The sequence below is a fragment of the Caretta caretta genome, chromosome 14 (assembly GCF_965140235.1).
Source record: "Caretta caretta isolate rCarCar2 chromosome 14, rCarCar1.hap1, whole genome shotgun sequence".
Classification (NCBI taxonomy): Eukaryota; Metazoa; Chordata; order Testudines; family Cheloniidae; genus Caretta; species Caretta caretta.
Window position 1 is genome coordinate 28,964,942 of NC_134219.1, and position 26,004 is coordinate 28,990,945.

Sequence of the window (26,004 nt, forward strand, 5' to 3'; positions counted from 1 at the left end):
TTGGGTGTCCTGATCCAAAAGGGAGTTTCAGGAGGGTCACAAGGTTATTTTAGGGGGTCACAGTATTGCCACCCTTACTTCTGTGCTGACTTCAGAGTTGGGCGGGATACCATACTATGCTACCCTTACTTCTGCGCTGCTGCTGGCAGCGGCTCTGCCTTCAGAGCTGGGCTCCCAGCCAGCAGCCGCCCTCTCTCCAGCTGCTCAGCTCTGAAGGCAGCACCGCCACCAGCGGCAGCACAGAAGTAGGAGTAGTAGTACTGCAACCCCCCCTACACTAACCTTGTGACCCCCACCCCCCACAACTCCTTTTTGGGCAGGGTGACCAGAAGCAAGTGTGAAAAATCGGGACGGGGGTGGGGGGTAATAGGTGCCTATGTAAGAAAAAGCTCCAAAAATCAGGACTATCCCTATAAAATTGGGACATCTGGTCATCCTATTTTTGGGTCAGGACCCCTACAATTACAATACCATGAAATTTCATATTTAAATAGCTGAAATCATGAAATTTACCATTTTTAAAACCCTCTGACCATGAAATTGACCAAAATGAACAGTGAATTTGGTAGGGCCCTACAGATGAAGATTGGTGACATATCTTCCTGGTAGATATCATTCATGGCTTCCCACCCATCATGACTGAAACCTGGCAGTACATCCCTTCCCCCCTGAGTGTTCTCATGGAATGTGGAAGCATAAGTGGTCCCCTCCTCTCTCTGTCTTCTGGGAAAGGTGGGGATGGGGTGGAATTCAGCTCCTGGTTTTTCAATTTCCCCAGCAGATATTTCGGTTTGTTCCCCCCTTTCCTGTTCCCCTTTCTGAGGTTCCCTGTCCTCCGGCACAGAGACTGACTCCTGTCTGGATTCTTTCTGTCCCAGCAGGTGATGGGATGATGAGTGGGGATGAAGAGGAGAATCCACAGCAGGAAGGTCCCAAGCAAGTGGAACCTCACGGGATGGTATCGGGAATATCCAAAGCGAACGTTTCCCAGAGTCCTGATCTGGAAGAAGCCCATGAGAGTCGGTGCAGGTCAGAAAGGCAGCAGGAAAACTACCAAGGGAAGATACAGGGTAAATCCACTCACCAAGGGGAAGGCTCAGAGGATCTCAATGAAACAGTGATCCAGCTGAGAATCGGCACTAAAAAGAAACAGCATGAATGTATTGAGTGCGGGAAAAAGTTCAATCACAAATCAAACCTTACTAGACATCTGAAACTACACACAGGAGAGAAACCATTTATGTGCAGTGACTGTGGGAAAACCTTCACTCGGAGGTCACACCTCATTTCGCACCAGACAACGCACTCGGGTCAGAAACCTTATCCCTGCTGTGAGTGTGGGGACAGATTCACACGGTGCTCAAACCTTATTTCACATCAGAGAATCCACATGGGAGAGAGACCCTATAAATGCCCCGACTGTGGGAAAAGCTTCAGTTCAAAATCAAACCGCACTGTTCATCAGAGAATCCACACCGGAGTAAAACCTTATAAGTGTGCTGACTGTGGGGAAAGTTTCATTCAGAGCTCACACCTGGTTGTTCATCAGAGAACACACACGGGAGAGAGACCCTATACATGCCCTGACTGTGGGAAAAGCTACAAGGCGAAGGTTGCTCTAATTTCCCATCAAAAAGTCCACAGAAGATGGGAGCTCTCACTGTGGGGCAATGGGTCTGTGCCCACCTGCAATAAACTATAATTTGCTTCATTTGAGGGTGGATCTGGGTGGGGCAGCAGGTGGCTAGATGGTTTGGGTTCCAGTGGATGGTGGTTTAGGCCAGAATAGGCTGGAGCGCTAGGGAGCACTACTGGGGAGATGGGTCATATCAGGGTCTGGGAGGAGCAGGTGATGGAATTAATGGGGAGACATTTCTGTGGGTTCCACGCACACTTTCCAATTTAGAGAAGAGGTAAACTAAAGCTCCCTTGCAGTTTGTCTTGGAGACACGTCGGCAGCTCCTAAGACCTCTTGGGCAGGGGCAGAGGCACATTATTCAGGGAAGCAGTGAGAGGCCCGGTGAGTTTGTACTTACCAGGCGGTAAGAGATGCTGATCAGAAGTTGCAGAATTTTAGCATCATGTTAGGTGTACTGTACATCTCTGCAGTCACAGGCAGTCGGCTGGAGATTGGGGGGATTTGAGGTGGAGATTCCCTGGAGAGGTGGGGGTCTTTGTGGGGATTGCACAGTTCCAGTGAGAGTAGTATGGTGTAATAGTGAGAGCAGGGGGAATTGCGACTCAGGACTCCTGGGTTCAGATCCCAGCTCTGAGAAGGGAGTGAGGTCTAGATTAGAGCGGGGGGGTGGAAGTGGGAGGCTGGAATGCTAGGTTCTATAACCAGCTGAGTTCCTCCCCTCCTCTCTGTGTATCTGTTCCTCCCATTCCCACCATGGGGATAATAGTAGTCTCCCACCTCCCAGGGAACCATGCAACCTCACTAATTACTGTGTATTAAGAAGGATGCAGGTACCAGAGCAGGGAAAAGGTCCTTAACTGGCTGAGGAAAGAAAGGACCGACAGTCAATTTGATGGCATTTTTCTGGATGTAATGCGATAACTTTTGAACACCGTATCCAATTGGGTCAAACCCTTCTGAGTCTCCAATTGTCTGTAGATCAAAGAAATGGCTGATACGGCAAATCCCAAAGGAATGTGGCCTTCTTGGAAATTCAGAGCCACTTGGATTGATCTCTGGCTAGGTGCATAAGGTGGTCTATTCAGTTTATATCCATCGCTGGCCATCGTATTTGTGCCACCAAAGTTTCTGGTGCCCATGTGATCCTTGGCTGTTTAGTGGCATTCTTTCATAAACACACTTCGGAACTCATTGGTCTTCCTTTCTATAATATGTCCACACCAAGAAAGCCACTGAAACCAAACCCATACTGTTGGAGGTGGTTGCTGGGTTTGGCTTCAAATAGCCTCATTTCTGATCTTGTCCTGCCGCTGGATCAGGAGCAGTTTATGCAGATGATGAGAATATGATGTTCTTCAGTCTTCCCCAGCGCCCACTTCCATACAATAGAATTAATAGAACCATGCTTCTTTAGAGCCACATTTTCATAGCAAGCTTGATGTCACAATATTCCCAAAAAGGTCGCTGAAAGGCCCGAAACACGGCAACCACTGCTACTGTATAAGTGCCATCTTTTGAGCATCCTGCAGCCCTGTCCATGATACTGGCCAAATATATGACAGTTGCCACTTGCTCAGTCTCCTGTCTGGACAGGTTAATACTGAGTTGGTTGCAATCTGGAGCTGGAGGCCACTGGATGGTAATAGCTGGGGATTAATAACCAGATCAATGTGCAATTGAGACTGAACCAGCAAGACAATGTCATTGATGTATTTGAGATCTCAAAGCAGAGTAGTATTCAGCTCAATTCCACCCACTTCTGCCTCCTCAATCTTATTCGTCAACCGATCAATTGTTGACACTGAACAACGATGGTGTCAGAACTCAGCCTTGTTGAACTTGCGTGGATATAGGACACCATGCTCTGTATCTGCTATTGACTCCAACGCAGCTTTCCTTCCATGATAGAGCTTCTCTGTCAAGGATATCCAGGGATGCCGTGTCACCTCATCAGACCTACGGCCTTGTTCAGTGCACTGACTCAAAGGGCTGGTGGAAATCTGTACCATGGCTGTGCATGGCTTATTAAGTTCAGCTGTCTTCTCACAAAGCTGTCTCGAGGTAAAAATCCGGTCAATCGTGGAACAATGAGATCTCAAGCCACACTGTGAATATCGTGACCTTCGCAAAAGTGCTTCGTTAATTCAAGACATTAACACAGAAGTGAAGATTTTCCTCCAGACCGACAACAGCATGATGCGTCCACCTCCCAGGGAACCATGCAAGTCACTAATTACTGTGTGTTAAGAAGGATGCAGGTACCTAAGCAGGGAAAGGTCCTTATTTGGCTGAGGAAAGAGAGGACCGACAATCAATTTGATGGCATTTCTCCGTTTATCTGGATGTAACGCAATAACTTTTGAACACCACATCCAATTGGGCCGAACCCTACTGAGTCTCCAATTGTCTGTAGATCAAAGAACAGGTTGATCATTGCAAATCCCAAAGGAATGTGGCCTTCTTGGAAACTGAGGGACACTCAGATTGATCTCTGGCTAGATGCTTAAGGTGGTCTAGCTGTATATTCAGTTTGTATCCATTGCTGGCCTTCTTATTTGTGCCACCAAAGTTTGAGCCAGAATAACACCCTTCTTCCAGTCATGGGGGATGGTATTCATGCACTGGAGGGTTTGAAAGAGCTTATGCAGCCAAAGGACAACAATACTTTCATCTGCCTTCCGCAACTCAGGAGTGATGTTACAATCTCATTGATGGCAACTATTGATACCTTCCAGCTAGCAACACCCCCCATCTGAGCCCTGTAGTCCCAGCAGAGTTTAAAATGTTTAGGGAAAAATGGGAGCCTGGGAGCCCTTGGCATGGGGGTGGGAGGAATGGGGGAACCTGAAATAGAGGCGATGGGAGGGAGGCACACAGGGAACTTGCAGAGGGAATAGAATGATGCAAGGTTCCCAAACTGTGGGGTGGCCCCCCCTTAGGGAGCCATGGAGGAACGTTCAGGAGGGCTTGGTGGGCCAAGCCAGCTCCCATGGGGGACGGGGAGGGAGCACCACCCAGCCACACCCCGCTCCCAGCTCTGCTCTGGCCCTACCCCCAGGTGCGACCCTGGCTCCTGGCCCTGCATCTGACCTCGGCCCCAGTCTCACTGCTGCTCCACATCTGGCTGAGGGCCCGTCTGCGGCTCTGCTCCCAGCCACAGACCCATCCGCAGCTGCGTCCCCAGCCTTGGCCTCCTTGTTCCTGTCCATGTTCCCCTCTTCCCGCCCCTCCATGTTTCTGGATGGGGGCTGAGAGAGGTCTTGTTATTCTGGAGGTGCAGATTTTGTGGAGTCTATTTCTCATGGAAGTCTTTCCCTCTATTGGTTTCTCTTTTTCCAAATAAATTCATAATAAAATATTTGTTGCACATCCTCATCTCCCCAGGCATGTTCATGTGCCCTGGTTCCCAAAGCGCAAGGGCAGAGTGCTAGTAAGTGTGTTAATGGTGCGTTAGGACATCACTCAAAGAGATGGCGCTGCTGGGGTGGCATCTACCTTCGCTTTGTATTGCCTGATTTTTAGAGGTTTCAGTTTAGCCACTCTCCACATTCTGGAAGGGCACCAGGCACCACACTGAGCAATCTTAACTCTGCACTAATTAAGTTTTGGGGCAATTAATTTATAAAAAATATTTTTTCAACACCCCCACATACCAGAGTGCAGCTTTAGCACCTTAGCATTGATTATCCTGGCCACAGAATTCCCTGGCTGCACGTTAGTCATTTCACCGCCCCTGCATCATCTCTTTGTCTCCCGTCCCTTTGCCTGTCGAGCCTGGTTGTCCATCCCCAACTGTCCTCCCCATGGAGAAAAGAGCATCATTGTGGGTGCTGCAAGTGGAGGAGCTGTGGAGAGGATGCCGGAACAGCGCCGGGAGCAGCATGCAGTGTGTGGGGCCATTTTTTGATGGGGGTGGCAGATGTGGGGGACAGTCGTAGACGTGCGGGTTTGGAGAAGACAGAGACGAAGTCCCCAGTACCCTCCATTGCACAACTGGGGCCTCCTCTTCACCCCACTCTTCCCTGCACTATACCAACCCCTTCTAAATTTCCCCTCACTCCTCTGACTCCCAACTGCAGAAACGTCCCAACCAATGCTCCTCTGAAAGCCCCTGCAATGTCTGCTGAGAAGGGGATTTCTTTTTATACTACCATCAGAGAACAATCCCAATATACTGGCTAGCTGCCCACTGGTAGCAAAAGCATAAGTGCCCTCAGAGGAGTTAAGTCTAACTTTTCTTCTACCCATGAGATCATAGTTCATGACCGCCTCAAGCGGTACCAGTTGCCTAGCTGCGGTTTTGTCCATGTGATCCAGTAATTTGGGTATGGATGCGTAATAAGTGTGTCTAGGAAGAAGCTCCATTTCTTAGCTCCATGAGTAACTTCAAAAGGGATGGCTTCAGTGATACTGTTCCAGTGGTGTGGGTATTGTATTTCCACACACCCCCCATAGGTGCCAACTCCATGAGTGCTCCGGGACACCCATGGAAAAAAATGGTGAGTGCTTAGCACCCACCGGCAATTGCCCTATCAGCACCTCCCCCTCCCCCCAGCGCCTCCCACATGCTGCAGCCCCGCTGGTCAGTGCCTCCCCCACCCCGCTCCAGTGCCTCCCACCTGCTGTGGATCAGCTGTTCTGCAGTGTGCAAGAGGCACTGGGGAAGGAGGAGTGGGGATGGGCCATGCTCAGAGGAGGGAGCAGAACAGGGCGGGAAGAGCCAGGATGGAGGCACAGCGGGGGTGGGAAGAGGCAGGTTGGGGGCAGGGCCTTGGGGGAAGGGGTGGAGTGGGGGCAGACCTGGGGGGAGCACCCCCCGGCACATTAGAAACTCAACCCACCTCCCAGGCCTCTACGAGATCCAGGGATTTAACTAGCTTATAGTAAAGGTCAAGCTGATGTTTTGGGGGGAAAACCTCCGAGCAAGCATTGCTAGATAAAGTGATGTAAAAGCTCTTGTGACTCTTTTCCCCCCACTCCTTCTTGCAGGTGTAATTGTTTTATTTTACGTCTAAATGTCATAGAATTGAGACTTCCACCCAACTGTTAAATCCATTGGGCCAGCCCAACCATTTCATAGATTCATAGATCCTAAGGTCAGAAGGAACCATTATGATTATTAGGGGGGAGGGATAGCTCAGTGGTTTGAGCATTGGCCTGCTAAACCCAGGGTTATGAGTTCAATCCTTGAGGGGGCCAGTTAGGGATCTGGGGCAAAAATTGGGGATTGGTCCTGCTTTGAGCAGGGGGTTGGACTAGGTGACCTCCTGAAGTCCCTTTCAACCCTGATATTCTATGAATCTATGATCATCTAGTCTGACCTTCTGCACAATGCAGGCCACAGAATCTCACCCACCCACTCCTGCGAAAAACCTCACCTATGAAGTCCTCAAATCGTGGTTTAATGACTTCAAGGAGCAGAGAATCGTCCAGCAAGTGACCCGTGCCCCATGCTACAGAGGAAGGCGAAAAAACTCTAGGGCGTCTACCAATCTACCCTGGAGGAAAATTCCTTCCCGACCCCAAATATGGTGATCAGCTAAACCCTGAGCATATGGGCAAAATTCATCAGCCAGATGCTACAGAAAATTCTTTCCTGGGTAACTCAGATCCCATCCCATCACAGGCCATTAGCAGCAACCCCTTTTTTTCTCCCCTTTCCTTTCTCAGCTAGAAGCATTTCAGCCCTCTAAATCCTGCCCTGTTTGGGTTTATCTTTTTGTAAGTCTTCAGAGTAAGAAGAACCAATGACTGTCTCATCCCTGTTATCTTTTAACTTGTATGCAGGCCTCTGTCTCTTGGTTAAGAACATAAGGATGGCCATACTGGGTCAGACCAACCGTCCATCTAGCCCAGTATCTTGTCTTCCGACAGTGGCCAATGCCAGGTGCTTCAGAGGGAATGAACAGACCAGGTGATCATCAAGTGATCCATCCCATCACCCATTCCCAGCTTCTGGCAAATAGAGGCTGGAGACACCATCCCTGCCCATCCTGACTAATAGCCATTGATGGACCTATCCTCCAAGAACTTATCTAGTTCCTTTTTGAACCCTGTTATAGTCTTGGCCTTCACAACATTCTCTGGCAAAGAGTTCCACAGGTTGACTGCACGTTGTGGGAAGAAATATTTCCTTTGTTTGTTTGGTTAAGGCTTCATCCACAATGAATATTTCATCAGTAAATGTTTATTCGTAAAACCTTTGTCAACAACTTCTTTGGTTTTAGATCCTTTTCTAAAAGAAGGAACAGTGATTTTATTTAAAACTCTCTCCATAAGCCATTTCCCACACCTTCAGAGAATTTGAGGTCTCATCAACATCAACAGGCCTGCTACAAATAGTTTGGTGAAAGTTTTGGCTGAAACTCTTTATAAACTCTTTATAAACTGGTAACACACTGATGTAGCAAAAGGTGGCGTGGCTCATAAAATGCCACCACATCTTCGATTTTAAAGTTCTGTTAAATCACTCCATAATCCCCGCTTTGACTTGAATATTAGTAACAAAATGGTGATTCTTATGTTGTTTTGACTATCTTGCTTGTTTAAAAATTCTTCTCCCTGATCAGTCTGTAATTAGGGGTATGTGCCCTTCATCAAAAATAGATTCAGAGGCCTTACATACTATGTCTTCAGTCTTGTCTTTTAGGCCTAAGGCCCAATCATGTTTAGACAGAATGTCTTATCACCGTTAAGATGTGCTTAAAACCACCACTGTGTTTGGAGGTCTGATGCATATCCACCAAATCTGCCTGCCATTATGCATCCACATCTGAATCGATAGCCTTATTTCTTTTAAAACAGAGTTGTTCTGGTTTGTTTAAAGGGTAAGCATCCTGGTCTGAAAGCCATATTGTGACTTGCCTTCTAGTCAAAGCTTTAGTATGCTTTTTGGCTGCTTGAAAAACAGGGTTCAAAGCTCCCACCCTTCTTGGGAAGTAATACATTTTCTTTAACAGAGCTGCCTGTGTAGCTGTGATGTCTTTTGCTAACATGAGTATGGAGGTGTCGTGTTCACAACAAAAAATTTAAACAGAAAACAAGTTTTATTAATCACTTGGTTAAACACAACTTTTTCCAGATGCCCCTGGAAAATGCCCATCATGAGCCATACTATTACAGATTCAGAGTAGCAGCCGTGTTAGTCTGTATCCACAAAAAGAACAGGAGTACTTGTGGCACCTTAGAGACTAACAAATTTATTTGAGCATAAGCTTTCTTGGGCTACAGCCCACTTCATCAGATGCATAGAATGGAACATATAGTAAGAAGATATATAGACATACAGAGAACATGAAAAGGTGGAGTAAGAAGCTAATTAATTAAGATAGGCTATTATCAGCAGGAGAAAAAAACTATTACAGATTCAGAGCTTCAGTTTGTTCTTACTCAGCATTTCTTCTTGAGCTCCATGTCTCATCTTGAGACACCTGATATGAGATAAATTCATCCGCACAGGACTACCAATGTGTAGGTTCTCAAAGGCCACTAGAAAAACATCATCCTGCTGTTGAGAGATTTTCAGAAAAGAAACAACTGGTAGGCAACCGTTTTAGATTTCAACAGCTGCGGTCTGTTCCTAGCCCCCAACATCCTCAGCCCCTCCATATTTTATACTTTATTTACCTGCAACGTGGCTCTGTCGTTCAAAGCACCAAATGAAATTAATAGGCAGCAGATTTAAAAGAAACACAAGAAAATATTTCTTCACAGAATGCACAGTCAACCTGTGAAACTTCTTGCCAGAGCATGTTGGGAAGGCCAAGACTGTAACAGGGTTCAAAAAGGAACTAGACAAGTTCCTGGAGGATAGGTCCATCAATGGCTATTGGCAGGGGTGGTGTCCCTAGCCTCTGTTTGCCAGAAGCTGGGAATGGGTGACAGGGGATGGATCACTTAATGACTGCCTATTCTGTTCATTCCCTCTGGGGCACCTGGCATTGGCCACTGTCGGAAGACAGGATACTGGGCTAGATGGACCTTTGGTCTGACCCAGTATGGCTATTATGTTCAAGGGAGACCCTCCCCCCAGCCTCAAAAGAGGTCTCCTCTTCCATGGGTTCAGACTATGGCAGGCAACATGCTTGTCAGACAACACGATAGCTTGGTTCTCCCAGTTAGATTCCAGGGACTTCAGCAGCGACTTCACCAAATGGCTCTTCTCAGCCTCCCCTTCCGTGTCCTCAGAGCAGTCTCTGAGGTAGCACTTTCTCTGCAGCTGTCCAAGCACTGTGGGAGCTAAAACAAATTCCATAATTCTCACTGGGATGGTGAAGGAGTCCATGTTTCCTCTCTGTCTTTCCACAATTTCTGAAAATGTGCTCTTGGAACAAGATGGCCACTTTCATACTTGAAGGGCTTAAGTGCTTCCGGGGTGCTGTTGCCAACCAAGAGCTCAGTGCTGGAGGCCAGATTTCTGGCTTAGATACTCTCTCTGGTTGACCTGGGACTTGGAGGTCCCACTGCCCACAAGGTGCCACCGATTGGCTCACACTCCTGGTTGGGCCTAAGCAGAGACCTAGATTGAGATTGATTGGCAGAGGCGAGGATGGGGAAGCTGCAGAGTGGGTCACAGGGGCTGACTTACCTCAGGAATAAAAATGAATGCACATGGCAATTATGGGGGACATCGAGGGCTGTGATTTATAGACCCATCTCAGCACTGACTGAGAGGAGGTGCTACCATCAGAAATCATGCCTGTGCCCCATAGCCCATAATTGGGAACCAGACCTATGTCATGCCCCTCTTAGTGTCCTTACCCGCTCCGGCCAATCTTCACTTATGGGTGTGAATAGAGGTTTGCATGAGGTGTGAAAATTTGCCAGGTGGGTGTGAAAAGTTTGGAAGGGGTGTGAAAAATTCATGGGGTGTGAAAAATTTTCACAGTGTGGGTCCTCCTAAATGACTTGTGGAGATCTGTCAGCTGCAGCTCTTCCCCAGGGCATCACATAGTTCCTGGCAGCCTAGCCTTCCACCTCTGTTTGGGAGATCCTTTTGCTGAGATCAGGCCTACCTGAATGCCGAGTATCTCCAAGGATTCCTGCTCTGGTGAGCTCCTCTTCTCAGAAGCTTCCCTTCTCCTTGGGAGTCCCTCCCTGATTAAACTCAGGGAACCTTTTTGTCAGGGCCAGGTGCTCGTGTACCACTTAACCATGACAAGTAGCTTTGGAAAAGAATTTTTATCATTAATGTTAATTTGGGTGACATTATTCTACGTAACTGAAAATTTAGGTTTCCTCAGAGATTGGTGGATAACGTTCTCCTCCAGAGAATGCCATCTCTTATATGGCAGCCTCTATCTCCTATTGTTCTCAATGGGAGTGAGGCTATGGGATCCTCTTAGCAAAGCCAGCTGTCGCCAAACCATCAGCACCTCCTCTTATTGCCAAGGGGCAGGAAGACAAGCTGCCCTTGGAGAAGATGGTGGCTCCTTATAGGCTGTTTGCAGTATTAACCACCCCAAATGCTTGACGTTCATGAGTTATAACTCAAAATCAAGAAACTGCCTTTAAGATAGTGTAAATTGTGTGTGTGTGTATGTGTGTATGTACCTTGTGATTTACGAGCTTTCAGGATGAAGCTGCTGGCACCCAATCAGTGTGACAGCAGCCCTTATGCAAAATTTAAATGCACACGGAAACTTGTAAACTTCTCTGTAGGGTGGGCAAAGGGGATTTACTTCTCCTAACTCCAGGCATTGGGGAGCTGCCTTTCTACCCCTTCCATCTCATAAGAACATAAAAACGGCCACACTGGGTCAGACCATCTAGCCCAGTATCCTGTCTTCCTACAGTGGCCAAGGCCAGGGGCCCCAGAGAGAATGAACAGAACAGGTGATCATCAAGTGATCCATCCCCTGTCGCCCATTCCCAGCTTCTGGCAAACATCTCCCTCTGCTATCATTGTGTCATTCCTCCCTTTCCTGTATGGCACCCTACCCCACCCCATCTTCTCCTCCACTCACATTCTCCTCCTTCACTTCCCCAGTCTCCTGTCCACATATTATCCCCTCTAATTCCTTCACATACTCTTTCTCCTTACCTTTTTTCTCTCCCACCTCTACTCCCGCACCCAGTTTCCTTCCGCTCCCCACATCCCTAGCCATAGATCGGCCCTCGTCTTCACTAATGAACAGCCTGGGTTCAGACTCATTGACTGAACAACAGGAGTCGGCCAAACTATTTATTGGGGGGCAGCTTCCTGGGGAATGGCAGGTATTTTCTGAGAGAGCAGCGTGGACTCAGGCCCACAGAAAGTAATTGGGGGATGGGGATTGCTTTGGCTGAGGGAGAAATTGCAAGGCAGATGCTGGCGATCATGGGACGACGTGAAAATTTTAAAGAAACACAAATATCATGAGTTTTGCAATAAAATCCCCAGGGCTGGGAACTCCCCAGCTGCTTTTCCCCTCCCAACCTCTGGCACCTCCCCCAGCACTCACCCTGATGACCCAGCACAAAGCCACCTTGCCTAGAGGTGGGTGTGCAAGGTGGGTTCCTCCCACCAACACTTTCCAGGGAGTGGATGGTTGGGGCCCCCACCCACACTTGCTAGGAGCACAATGATGGGCCGGGGCACAGGGAGGAGGTTTAAGTACCCGCTGCCACCAGAGGGCTGTGGCTATTGCTAAGGGAGGGCAACCTTGTGAGTTCTCTGTCTGTGTTTGTTCCGCAGGGGGGAGGTGGGGTCTCTGGGATTCCTGGGTCAGATGCTGCTGTTGCTGCCGCTGCCTCCGTCTCCATTGTGATCTGGGAGCCTGATGTGCAGCTGCTGCTCCCCCAGTGGGCTCTGTGCTGGGAGATGGGAACTTTCTGCGGTGGCTGGAACTAGCCCGTGGGGCAGCCCCGGGCTCTGCCGACACCAGCCCCTGAGCCGGAGCCTGCAGGTGAGGGGAGAGACCCGGGGAAAGGGCCGGGGCCGGGCAGGAAAGTGACTCTGCACTAACGGCCCCTCCTCGCCCCAGCTCTGCTCCCGGGGGGGCGGGGGTCTGCGAGTCCCGGAGCTGCTGGCCCCCCGACCCCCCCAGGCTCTGCCCCCCGAGCGCCTGCAGAAGCCGAGCCAGCGCCGGGAGAGCGACCGCCCAGGACCGAGCCAGGGACCGAGTCTCCCAGCCCGAGGGGGCAGGAGGGAGACAGGGGCAGAGACTGGCAGGGGCAGGAGGAGCAATCAGTGGGGAGGGAGGTTCCCGGCTCCCAGCCCTGCCCAGCCCCATTCCCTGCAGCACCCCGGGCAGATTGACTTTCCTGGGACAAGGGGAGGCGCAGGGAGAGGAAAAGCCAGTTCCTGCCTCTGCCTGGTCCCCGCGCTGCTGGGGGGATGCGCTGCCCTGGGGACAGTGTCAGGGGGACCCCCAGTGCGGCTCCTTTGGTTCTGCACTTGGCTGAGAGGCTCAGTACCTGGGGGGGGGGCACCAATGTCTGGGTGGGTTTGGTCCTGGTGGGAGGGGCTGGGTCTGCACTGGAATAAAGTGCCCCAGGGTTTTCCCAGCCTCACAGAGTTTAGAACTAGTCTCTCTGCGGGGGAGGGGGGGGGCAATCGGGGTGTGAAATGGACCAAAGTCTTCTGAAACCTCCTCCATCACCTTTCTCACCCTGACAGGCTGCAGAATAAGGACCACGTTTCACTCCAGGCTGACCCGTCCTCCCAGGGGACAGGGAAGGGAAATGGCTGTGGTGGAGCCAGCTCAGGTAGGGGATTTTCAGGGAGCTGCTGGTGGGTTTGTGTGTGTGTGAGAATTCCTGCACCCTGTGCCTGGGGGTGAGGCTGTTCTCATGCCCTGCCCATGGCTGAGCTGGGGGCGTACTGCTGCGGGTGCTGGTCCTGAGTGGAGGATGCTGTTTCAGGTGCCAGAGGCTTTCGAGGAGGTGACCGTCTGTGCCACAGAGGAGCAGTGGGCTCTGCTGGACCCTGCTCAGAGAGCCCCCTTCGGGGATGCTGTGCCAAAGCATTGCAGGACAGTGCTCACAATGGGTAAGGATTCCTCGCCACTTGGTTAGGAGAACTGGTGGGGGTCTCTGAAGGGCCCTGGATGCTCTACTGGAGCTGTAGATATCAGAGGGATCAGACTTTTCCAGAGCCCACGTTTGCCAGAAGCTGGGAATGGGCGAGAGGGGATGGATCACTTGATGATCACCTGTTCTGTTCACTCCCTCTGGGGCACCTGGCATTGGCCACTGTTGGAAGACAGGATACTGGGCTAGGTGGACCTTTGCTCTGACCCAGTATGGCCATTCTTATGTTCTTAATAGAGACCATTCCCTGCTCACTCACTTCCATGGGATAAGTAAGGGGTAGAGGGGAAAATCCCGATGCCATCCATCTCCCTGAGCCAAGGCAGGATTGTTCCCTGTGGTGCATTTTCTAGTGCTTTGGCCAGTCCTTGATTCAAATATTCTGAGTGATGGGGCTCCCAACCCTACCCTAGGGAGACCATTCCCGCTCCCACACCGGTGCACTGCCAGATTTCTCCAGGTAACTGTGCACACTCCCTTTCTATTCCCATACAAAACCCTGGAAGTAAGTTTGAGAGGACAGACCAATAATTTAGGGTCAAATAAGTCACAGGGATGCTGTAATTCTCCCAGAGCCAAGTGTTACAAGCCCAGGAAATTCAGAATTAGTGTGACACTCAAAAGAATTATAAATGCTTTAAGCTCTGGAAACACACAGTTAGGGCACCCAGATGGCTTTAACTCCACCCTGCAGTGAGACCACACAATAACCATACCTCTTTTAATCAGTAGAGTGCAAAGGGCTTCACAAAGGAGGGCAGTATCATTATCCCCACTGTACCGGTGGGGAAACCAAGGCACAGAGCCATGATGTGACTTGGCCACAATCACCCAGCAGCAGAGCTCTATCTTGAGAGTGACAGGATCGTGCTGTACCCAGTAGGTCACACTTAAAGCATTTTAAGGTTCATTGTCCGAGATCAGATTCAATTGATTTTTAAAGACACATTTGATTTTGCTCCTCCTTCCCCCCATGGCATCATCATAGGGATGAGTTAAGGTGGTTTGTGTACATAAGAATGGCCACACTGGATCAGACCAAAGGTCCATCTAGCCCAGTATCCTGTCTTCTGACAATGGATATTGCAAGGTGCCCCAGAGGGAATGAACAGAACAGGTAATCATGAAGTGATCCATCCCCTGTTGTCCATTCCCAGCTTCTGGCAAACAGAGGCTAGGGACACTGTCCCTGCCCATCCTGGCTAACAACCATTGATGGACCTATCCTCCATGAACTTATCTAGTTCTTTTTTTAACCCTATTAGTGTCTTGGCCTTCACAACATCCCCTGGCAAGGAGTTCCACAGGTTGACTGTGCATTGTGTGAAGAAATACTTCCTTTTGTTTGTTTTAAACCTGCTGCTTATTAATTTCATTTGGTGATCCCTAGTTCTTGTTTTATGAGAAGGAGTAAATAACACTTCCTTATTTACTTTCTCCACACCAGTCATAATTTTATAGGCCTCTATCATATCCCCCCTTAGTCATCACTTTTCCAAACTCAAAAGTCCCAGTCTTATTAATCTCTCATCAGATGGAAGCTGTTCCAAACCCCTACTCATTTTTGTTGCCCTTTTCTGAATCTTTTCCAATTCCAATATATCTTTTTTGAGATTGGACAACCACGTCTGCACGCAGTATTCAAGATATGGGAGTGCCAAGGATTTATATAGAGGCAACATGATATTTTCTGTCTTATTATCTATCCCTTTCTTAATGATTCCCAACATTCTGTTAGATATTTCATACCTTAACATGTTTGGATTTTTGTTGTTTTTTTAGGTTATTTAACTCTGAATTTCCTGGTCTTATAATACTTGATTTGAGATAATTACAGTCTCCATATAATGTATAATTACCCTACATTACTGATGTGTAATCTCAATTTCTATCCCAGTTCTTAACATAGAAATTCCCAAGCAAAACATGTATTTGTTTATTTAAATTAAAAATGGCATGCATGAACAGTAAGCAAGAAGCCCAAAGAGAATGTTACCATGGGCTATTTCTCATTGCTTGAATAAACATGGGATCAACAGCAAATCTTTTATTTTTATTTTAACATTTAGACTAGACATAGCTGCCAAGTTTGTACAACTCCATGTGTGACATTTTATGCAAATTAAACCATCATTTGCATAATTTGTATGTGGCCATAAGCTCCGTCTTAAGAACATAAGAACAGCCATACTGGGTCAGACCAAAGGTCCATCTAGTCCAGTATCCTGTCTTCCTATAGTGGCCAACACCAGGTGCCCCAGAGGGAATGAACAGAATGGGTAATCATCAAGTGATCCATCCCCTGTCGCCCAAGGCTTGAGGACAATACATCTTGTCCCAAATCATGAAGGGACAGGACATGAAGTTGCATGAAACTTGGCAGGTGGGCAGGCGTACTGACGGTGTCTGGGGAGTAGGTCGGGGCTGTCTGTGTGTGGAGGGGGAAGCCAGGGTAGGTGGGCTTGTGGGGTGTCTAGTGGTGGGGGGAGATGGAACAGCTCAGTGCCGGGGGGGTAGAGATTTGGGGACAGCTGGCTTTGTGGGTGTGTCTGGGTCAGCTGGGTGATGGCTAGTGTAGGTAGATTTTCATACAAATCAAGGGGGGAAGATAGGAGCAGCTTGGGAGCTTCAGGGGTAGATGGAGGCAGCTGGCAGGGATGGCCGATGGCTGGGTATGGGAGTAGTTGGCTGGGAATGTTCATGTGGAGCTGGCTGCTTGCTGGGTGGTGGAGCCTGAGACCTGCTGACTCTGCTGCCACTGCTTACTGCTCCCCACTGCTGGATATGGGCAGGGAAACAGTGAAATGGAAGCCACATGGCTGCCCACTCAGCAGGTTCCCCGGGAGCCTCTGGCAGCCATGAGGCAAAATTGCAGCCCATTCCTGCAACCCTGCTGAATATGACGCCCCAGCTGGGCATCGGGAGTGCAGACAAGCCTGGCAAGATGCATGGGTGCCACGCAAGACAAGCGACATTTGGCAGCGCCAGCCAGATTCAGCCGTAGGCTGTGGCTGCTTTACACCACTTCGGAGCAGCACAAAGCAAGCAGAGCATACCGTCCAGTTGGGTTGACAGCTGCTTTGCATCCCTGTTTCCCACAGTACACATGCTCCCCAAATCCCCCAGTCCCCTGAAAACACCCCTAACTTCCCCGTGCCTCTCTGCAACTCCCTGCACACACTCCCTCCCTCCTACACCTCACATTCCCCAGTGCATGAGTGCATGCACACACATGTACACACATGTATTCAAACAAACACACATGCGTGAGTGCATGCACACACACACACACAAAGTTTTCCCCTCCTACCTGAAATGGGGGTCTACCATCACCCCCACATCTATTTATCCTTAGACCCTGCCACTAATTTTGGCCTCCAGGCCCCATCTGTTCTTCTCCCACATCTCTTCTGTCCCCACCCCCACCCCCCGTGCCAACTCTGCCCCTCCTACAGCTCCTGGGGCTCTTCAACCCCTGTCCCAACCCGGGGGGGAGGGTCGGCACTATGGTCCCCTCCACCATCCCTGCTTCCAGGCCAGGTGTTGCAGGGAGAGAGGAGAGAAGCAGAGGAGTTGTCATGTTGTTCATGGTGGGGGACAAGGGAGCAGAGCCAAACTGAGCTACTGTGAGAATAGTGCTGGTTCCTGAGGGGAGGGAGGAAAGCTCTGCCTGCCTCCTGCAGCAGCCCTGATTGGCTGCCCATACCCAGGATGTGGGGCAGTAGCGAAGTCAGCCAATCAGAGAGGTTTCTCTCCCCAATGCAGTACTAAAAATATGTCTGACCCATTTGGAACCAGTGCACTTTAAACCCTGGTTGAATTGGTGTGGTGCAATGTGCAGCTTTTGAAAATAAAGATTTAGGACTACGGGTCACTGTTTGCTGTTATTTGTCATGACAGAAAGTTTTATCCTTCCACAGAGGCTGGCAAGTAAAATCTTATCTTTCAGAGAAATTCACACAAAATTATCCTTTTTCAAAATAGCTGCCCTCTCTCATTGTTCTCAAGGGGGAATTCAGCCAAGCTGCCCTTTATGGGTATGTCTACACTGCAATCAAAGACCTGCAGCATGGCTGCTGCTGGCCCAGGTCAGCTGACTCAGGCTGGGGCTGTGGGGCTATAAAATTGCAGTGTAGAGATTCAGGCTTAGAATCATAGAAGCATAGAATCATAGAATATCAGGGTTGGAAGGGACCCCAGAAGGTCATCTAGTCCAACCCCCTGCTCAAAGCAGGACCAATTCCCAGTTAAATCATCCCAGCCAGGGCTTTGTCAAGCCTGACCTTAAAAACCTCTAAGGAAGGAGATTCTACCACCTCCCTAGGTAACGCATTCCAGTGTTTCACCACCCTCTTAGTGAAAAAGTTTTTCCTAATATCCAATCTAAACCTCCCCCACTGCAACTTGAGACCATTACTCCTCGTTCTGTCATCTGATACCATTGAGAACAGTCTAGAGCCATCCTCTTTGGAACCCCCTTTCAGGTAGTTGAAAGCAGCTATCAAATCCCCCCTCATTCTTCTCTTCTGCAGGCTAAACAATCCCAGCTCCCTCAGCCTCTCCTCATAATGCATGTGTTCCAGTCCCCTAATCATTTTTGTTGCCCTTCGCTGGACTCTCTCCAATTTATCCACATCCTTCTTGAAGTGTGGGGCCCAAAACTGGACACAGTACTCCAGATGAGGCCTCACCAATGTCGAATAGAGGGGAACGATCACGTCCCTCGATCTGCTCGCTATGCCCCTACTTATACATCCCAAAATGCCATTGGCCTTCTTGGCAACAAGGGCACACTGCTGACTCATATCCAGCTTCTCGTCCACTGTTACCCCTAGGTCCTTTTCCGCAGAACTGCTGCCTAGCCATTCGGTCCCTAGTCTGTAGCTGTGCATTGGGTTCTTCCGTCCTAAGTGCACGACCCTGCACTTATCCTTATTGAACCTCATCAGATTTCTTTTGGCCCAATCCTCCAATTTGTCTAGGTCTTTCTGTATCCTATCCCTCCCCTCCAGCGTATCTACCACTCCTCCCAGTTTAGTATCATCCGCAAATTTGCTGAGAGTGCAATCCACACCATCCTCCAGATCATTTATGAAGATATTGAACAAAACCGGCCCCAGGACCGACCCTTGGGGTACTCCACTTGATACCGGCTGCCAACTAGATATGGAGCCATTGATCACTACCCGTTGAGCCCGACAATCTAGCCAGCTTTCTACCCACCTTGTAGTGCATTCATCCAGCCCATACTTCCTTAACTTGCTGACAAGAATACTGTGGGAGACCGTGTCAAAAGCTTTGCTAAAGTCAAGAAACAATACATCCACTGCTTTCCCTTCATCCACAGAACCAGTAATCTCATCAGAAAAGGCGATTAGATTAGTCAGGCATGACCTTCCCTTGGTGAATCCATGCTGGCTGTTCCTGATCACTTTCCTCTCATGCAAGTGCTTCAGGATTGATTCTTTGAGGACCTGCTCCATGATTTTTCCAGGGACTGAAGTGAGGCTGACTGGCCTGTAGTTCCCAGGATCCTCCTTCTTCCCTTTTTTGGGCTGGAGCCCAAGTGCTGAGACTCGGTGCCAGGTTTTTTATTGTAGTGTAGACATACCGTAGGTTGTCAGGAGTCAGAGAGTAGTAATGAATGGAGACTGTGGCCATCTTTGCTAAGGGCAGCCTGCAGACAGCGGTTCTCAAACTGTGGATCAGGACAACAAAGTGGGTTGCAACCCTGTTTTAATGGGGTTGCCAGGGTTGCTGTTAGACTTGCTGTGGTCTGGGGCTGAAACTGAAGCCCGAGCCCCACCACCTGGGGCCAAAGCCGAAGCTCGAGGGCTTCAGCCCTGGGCGGTGGGGCTCAGGTTACAGGCCCCCCCAACGAGGGCTGAAGCCTGTGGGCTTCAATTTTAGCCCCCTGTCTGGGGAGGTGGGGCTCTGGCTTTGGCCCCCCCTTCCTGGGGTCATGTAGCATTTTTTGTTGTCAGAAGGGGGTGACGGTACAATGAAGTTTGAGAACTGCTGGATTAGTCTCACTGAGAACAAAAGGAGATGGCAGCCATTTTGAAATAGAGCAGGGCTTCACGGAACTTTCTGAAGATTATTCTATTGGAGGAGAAATTTTCATTTATGAACAATGACGGCAATAAATGACCATGAATCTTAAAAACAAACACACACACACACAAAAGCCCTTCAAATTAAACTTATATAGAAGATGCCAGTGAGTTTTAACTATAAGGGAAGTTTAAAGAATCTGCATTATTACGTTACTAAGATCACTTGAAATGAAAAAAGTGAGACACCAAGTGGTAAAATTTCTTAAAGGACCCATTATTTAATTATTTTTAACTTGTAAACTAATTAATGGATTTACTAGCAAATTCTCAAAAAAAAGATTCCATGTTCAAAACGTAAGTGCTGCAATTTTGAGGAGTTTACACTGTGTTCTTCAGACATAACATTGAGGCGGAATCCTGCTTTAAGTGCAAAATTAGCCTTAATGTCAATCTTAACTATGGGTCCACAACTAGCATCTCCATATTTTACTTGCTGGAGAGGGCCATTATAAAGTTTAGTGCCTGGTCATCTATGAGTCATTATTCTTTTCCTTACCCTCCATTTGTTAATGGATCTGCCTTGTCCAATGCTCCTTTTTGACCTGGTAGCTTTGTAAAATCTCACATTAGTCTCCTTAGCCTCTTTGGGTACATTAGTTCATTCTTCTTTTCTGCTACCTTCCTCTTTTCCCTGCAGCTGTAACTGACTCTGGGTATCCTTGTTCAGCTTCTTCCATCTTTCCTGAACAGGTTAATTTTAGACTTAGACCTTTGAGTGACATGGTCCAATTTTTATTTTCCTGAGGAATTTCCATTGTCCTTTTCCCAAGGAATTAGAGTCAGAGTCTATCAAAATAATAGAAATAGGCTGAGGTTAAGAAAGAAAGAAAGAAAGAAAGAAAGAAAGAAAGAAAGAAAGAAAGAAAGAAAGATTACTTCAAAAATGGACACAGATTTTCATGGATATTCAGACAACAAGGGACCACTATGATCATCTAGTCCAACCTCCTGCAAAATACAGGCCAGATAATTTCATCCACTTAAGTCCATAACTACTGATTGGGCTGGAGCAAATCATTTTTAAAGAGACATCCAATCTGGATCTAAAGAAATGGAGAATCTGCCTCATCCCTTGGCCAGTTGTTCCAATGGTTAATCGTCCTCACTGTTAAAAAAAGATTGTATCTTATTTCTAATCCAAATTTCTCTAGTGCAGCTTCCAGCCCTTGGATCTTATTCTGCCTTTGTTTGCTAGATTGAAAACCCCTCTGTTATCAGAAATCTCCTCCTTCAGTTGGTGCTTCTAGGCCATGACCAAGTCACCTCTTAACCTTCTCTTGGATAAAATAAACAATTTGAGTTTCTTAATTCTCTCAGTATGAGAGGTTTTCCAGACCTTGAATCATTCTCACACGTCTTTTCTGAAACCTTTCTAATTTTTTTCATCACCCTGCTTGAAGGGTGGATGCCAGAACTGAACACAATGTCCAGTAATGGTCGCATCAACTCTGTATAAATTTCCCATCCTCCTTGATATCCCTCTTTTATACATCCAAGGATCATGTTAACCCTTTTAGCCATAGCATTGCACCGGGAGATCACATTCAGCTGATTATCTGCCATGACCCCTAAGTCCTTTTCAAAGTCACTGCTTCCCATGATACAGTCCCCGATCCTGCCGGTGTAACCTACATACTTTGTTCCTTAACAGAGGTTGCTTTTGTTAAAAAATGTGACTATTTTCATTTAGGCCATGGGTGTTACTAGTATGGGTCTCTGCCTGTTCTATTCATTATTACCCTCCACCAGCCTACCCTCTCCCTTGTTGTTTGTTACACTCACTCCTTGATCCCTGTCTAGATAGCAAACTTTTCAGGGCAATGACTGCGTTCACTGGCCCTGAACCTCTTTACTATTCTCTCACAGTCACCTGGCCCCTCTCTGCTTTTAAGGAGCAGATCCATGGAGATGCAGCTGTTTTCTATGTAACTTAGGAACCCCTTTGATGATGGGCATCTGGCTGTGTGAGTTCCCAGAAGAGACATGAAGAGTTAAATCCTCACTCTTAGCAGAGGGTCCTGTGGCTTTGAACAGCCAGGTGGGTGGGCAGAGGATTTTATTTTTTTAAGAAGAGGTTAGGTTTGAAAAAAATCACAGCACATTCTCTGTATCAAACACTCTGCAAATCTGTGCTTCACGCTGTTGTCACCTGTTTCTTTCCCCCAAGCAGGATCTCCGATTTACCAACCTGAGTTGCTTGCTCAGCTAGAACGAGGGGAAGAAGCCTGGGTCCCAGATATCCAGAGCTCCGAGGAAAGCTCAGAGGAAGAACCCGTTAGACCCATTCTCAAACAATGGCTGAGGAAAGGAAAATGGTGGGATTATGACAAAGGCCCCGTGAGCGCCTCCACTTCTTCCTCATCTCACTCAGGTCAGGCTTGTGCCCATCAGGTGCCGTATTCTTATGGCAGATGTCACTCATGGTTTCCCACCCCTCCTGACTGAGACTTGGCTGTAGTTTCCTCCCCCTGAGTATTCAGATGGGATGTGAAGGCAGAATTGGTCCCCTCCTCTCTTTCCTCTGGTGAAAGAGTTGGGGGTGGGGAAAATTGCCTCCTAATTTTTCAATCTTCCCAGCAGTTATTTTGTTTGTTCCCCCATTTCTGAGGTTCCCTTTCCTCCCCTCCCCTCAGCACAGGGAATGACTCCTGTCTGGATTCTCTCTCTGTCCCAGCAGGTGATGGGATGGTGAGTGAGAAGGAGGAGGAGGATCCTCAATGGGAAGGTGGTGAGATGTCATCGGGAAGATCAGAAGGGGATGTCTCTCTAGCCTGTGAGAGTCAAGGCAGACCAGAGAGGCCACAAGGAAACTACCCAGAGAAGAAATGGGTTCAATCCACTCACAGTGGGGAAGGTCACAAAAACCACAACATTAAGAGCCATCAAGGAATACAGATGGCACAGAGAAAACATGTATGTATCGAGTGTGAGAAAAGCTTCTGCAGTAGCTCATCCCTCCTTAGACACCGGAGAACCCACACAGGAGAGAGACCCTATAGATGTCCTGATTGCGGGAAAGGCTTCATCTCCAACTCAAGCCTCATTAGCCATAAGAGAATGCACACGGGGGAGAGACCCTATAAATGCCCTGACTGTGAGAAAGCCTTCATTGCAAACAAGTCCCTCAATAAGCATCGCAAAATCCATAGCGGGGAGAGAGCCTACCAATGCCCTGACAGCGTGGAAACCTTCATCAGGAGTGAATCCCTCCAAAAGCATCAAAAGAAACACCTGTCAGTGAAACCGCATCAAAGCCCTGAGTGTGGGAAAAGCTACACTGTTCATTCAGCCCTTGTCGTCCATCAGAGAACCCACATGGGACATGAAGCTCATGTATGCCGCAACTGCGGAAGAAGCTTCAGAAACAGCAGGACCCTCATTAGACATCAAAGAATCCATACGGGAGAGAAACCCTATAAATGCTTTGAGTGTGGGAAATGCTTCCGGGCCAGCTCAACTCTCACTATCCATCGGAGACTCCACACAGGAGAGAAACCTTATAAATGCCCCGAGTGTGGGAAAAGCTTCAGATCCAGCACAGGCCTCACAAAACACCGGAGAACACATGTGAGAAAGAAATTGTCCACGGGCCCTCAGTCAGGTTGGCCAAAATGAGTAATGCATTTGCCCAATCCCACAAATATGGGCAGGATACAGTCAAATATCTGTCTAGGAAAAAGCCAGCAGCAGCTAACTCCATGCTGACCAGTGACCTCTGACTCTGCCTGGCCTACAAACCCCAGGCAAAGAAGGAGATGACTAATCAGCTCCTTGCTGCCGAGTTGCTGGGTTCTTCTGCCTCCTGACAATGTCTGGGAAAACAGGAGAGAAAGAGTCCCATTAGCTAAGTCTCCTTGGACTTGGGTGCTCTCCTTTCCCATGTCCTATTCCTCATCCATGAAGCCAGAGAGACAGAGGGAAGACTACTTAGTTCAGGCCTTTCACTCACTCTGTAGACTTGTCCCCGCCTCTCCATACACCGCGACATCTGGCTGGGCTCCATGACTTATATGGATCCATTTCCTGTGGGAGGGATGTCCCAAAAACTTTGATGCCTGCTCCACTCCTTTAATTCCTCAGACAGAAGGACCTAGACAAATTGGAGGATTGGGCCAAAAGAAATCTGATGAGGTTCAATAAGGATAAGTGCAGGGTCCTGCACTTAGGACGGAAGAACCCAATGCACAGCTACAGACTAGGGACCGAATGGCTAGGCAGCAGTTCTGCGGAAAAGGACCTAGGGGTGACAGTGGACGAGAAGCTGGATATGAGTCAGCAGTGTGCCCTTGTTGCCAAGAAGGCCAATGGCATTTTGGGATGTATAAGTAGGGGCATAGCGAGCAGATCGAGGGACGTGATCGTTCCCCTCTATTCGACATTGGTGAGGCCTCATCTGGAGTACTGTGTCCAGTTTTGGGCCCCACACTTCAAGAAGGATGTGGATAAATTGGAGAGAGTCCAGCGAAGGGCAACAAAAATGATTAGGGGTCTGGAACACATGAGTTATGAGGAGAGGCTGAGGGAGCTGGGATTGTTTAGCCTGCAGAAGAGAAGAATGAGGGGGGATTTGATAGCTGCTTTCAACTACCTGAAAGGGGGTTCCAAAGAGGATGGCTCTAGACTGTTCTCAATGGTATCAGATGACAGAACGAGGAGTAATGGTCTCAAGTTGCAGTGGGGGAGGTTTAGATTGGATATTAGGAAAAACTTTTTCACTAAGAGGGTGGTGAAACACTGGAATGCGTTACCTAGGGAGGTGGTAGAATCTCCTTCCTTAGAGGTTTTTAAGGTCAGGCTTGACAAAGCCCTGGCTGGGATGATTTAACTGGGATTTGGTCCTGCTTCGAGCAGGGGGTTGGACTAGATGACCTTCTGGGGTCCCTTCCAACTCTTATATTCTATGATTCTATGAGCTGAGTTCCCCAGAGTCCAGAGTCCTTTATCTAGTGAGAACCTGAGTAAACATATTTATTTAATGGGGCAAGATGGGGCTGCCAGCAACGTCTCTTTATAAGGGTTTATAGCAGTGGTTCTTAACTTTTACTGCAGCCTGCACCCTTTGGTTCTCAAAATATGTTCTCGCACCCCTTATCAAAAATCATTGAAGTAGGTCAGTTCTTTAAACCTAGATATATTTTGTTTGTATATTTTATATTTTGTTTGTATATTACAGTAATTGTTAAATGTATAATGTTAATAAATACATAGGTTTGATGAAACAAAGTAGTTACGTGCCTGTGCTTAATTTGTGTTTTCGATGATTTACCTTCTAAAAAAATCTGGCATGTCTCGCACCCCCAGAAAGGGCATCTCGCACCCCCAGGGGGTGCATGCACCCCAGGTTAATAACCACTGGTTTATAGGTTACACTTTACAAAGCCACTGAGTGTGTATAATAATTCCCATTTTTGCCCCTTCTCTAAAATAAATAAAAATAGCCAGATTGGCCTGAAATTTGGTAAGTCAGATCTCTCTGAGCTCTTAGCACTCTCATCTGAACTGAGCCTTTTCATCTCATCTCATCCAAGAAAGGAAACAGAAGAAACAAGACAACTGAGGCTCTGTTTACACTTATGGTGGCGTGTACAGTACAGGTACTATGCATATTGCTACACACCACAGTGAAAGGTAGGCTGCAACCGCACTTCTCACCGTGGTGTGCAGCTCTGGCAGAGGGGAGGCAGTGGTGAAAGGTTCTCGCAGCGTGAAGCTGTAACTCTGTTGGCCCCTATGTTTTTGCACTAACATTTCCCGTGGTGCCCTTGTTTCCACCTCTGGGCATGCGCAAAGATACAGGTCTATCTGTTCCTCTCTTGCTCTACTGTGGATTTTATTATAGTTAGTAAAGTTTGAGCTCTGATTGATGCTTTCCCCACAGTCCAGGAACCATTAGAAAAGGGATAGAAAATAGAACAGAAAATATCCTAATGCCACTACATAAATCCATGGTACACCCACAGCTTGAATATGGCATGTAGTTCTGGTCGCCCATCTCAAAAGAGACATATTAGAATTGGAAAAGGTACAGAGAAGGGCAACAGAAATTATTAGGGATATGGAACAACTTCCATATGAGGAGAGATTAGTAAGACTAGGACTGTTCAGCTTGGAAAAGAGGCGTCTAAAGGAGGATATGATAGAGGTCTGTAAAATCATGACTGGTGTGGAAAAAGCAAATAAGGAAGTGTTATTTACCCCGTCTCATAACACAAGAACTAGGGATCACCCAATGAAATT

General features: G+C 48.1%; 1 protein-coding gene across 1 annotated transcript in view; it reads left to right on the forward strand.

Annotated features, from left to right (window-relative positions):
• LOC125621775 (uncharacterized) overlaps positions 1-23,584 on the forward strand; it is a 33,014-nt gene extending 9,430 nt beyond the window's left edge. Inside the window, exons 8-10 of the mRNA XM_048819056.2 lie at positions 879-1,628; positions 22,733-22,947; positions 23,029-23,584. Coding sequence (XP_048675013.2) covers positions 879-1,628; positions 22,733-22,947; positions 23,029-23,382 — 1,319 coding nt within the window. The 3' untranslated portion in view covers positions 23,383-23,584. The remainder of the gene's footprint in view (positions 1-878; positions 1,629-22,732; positions 22,948-23,028) is intronic.
• The last annotated feature ends 2,420 nt before the right edge of the window (positions 23,585-26,004 follow it).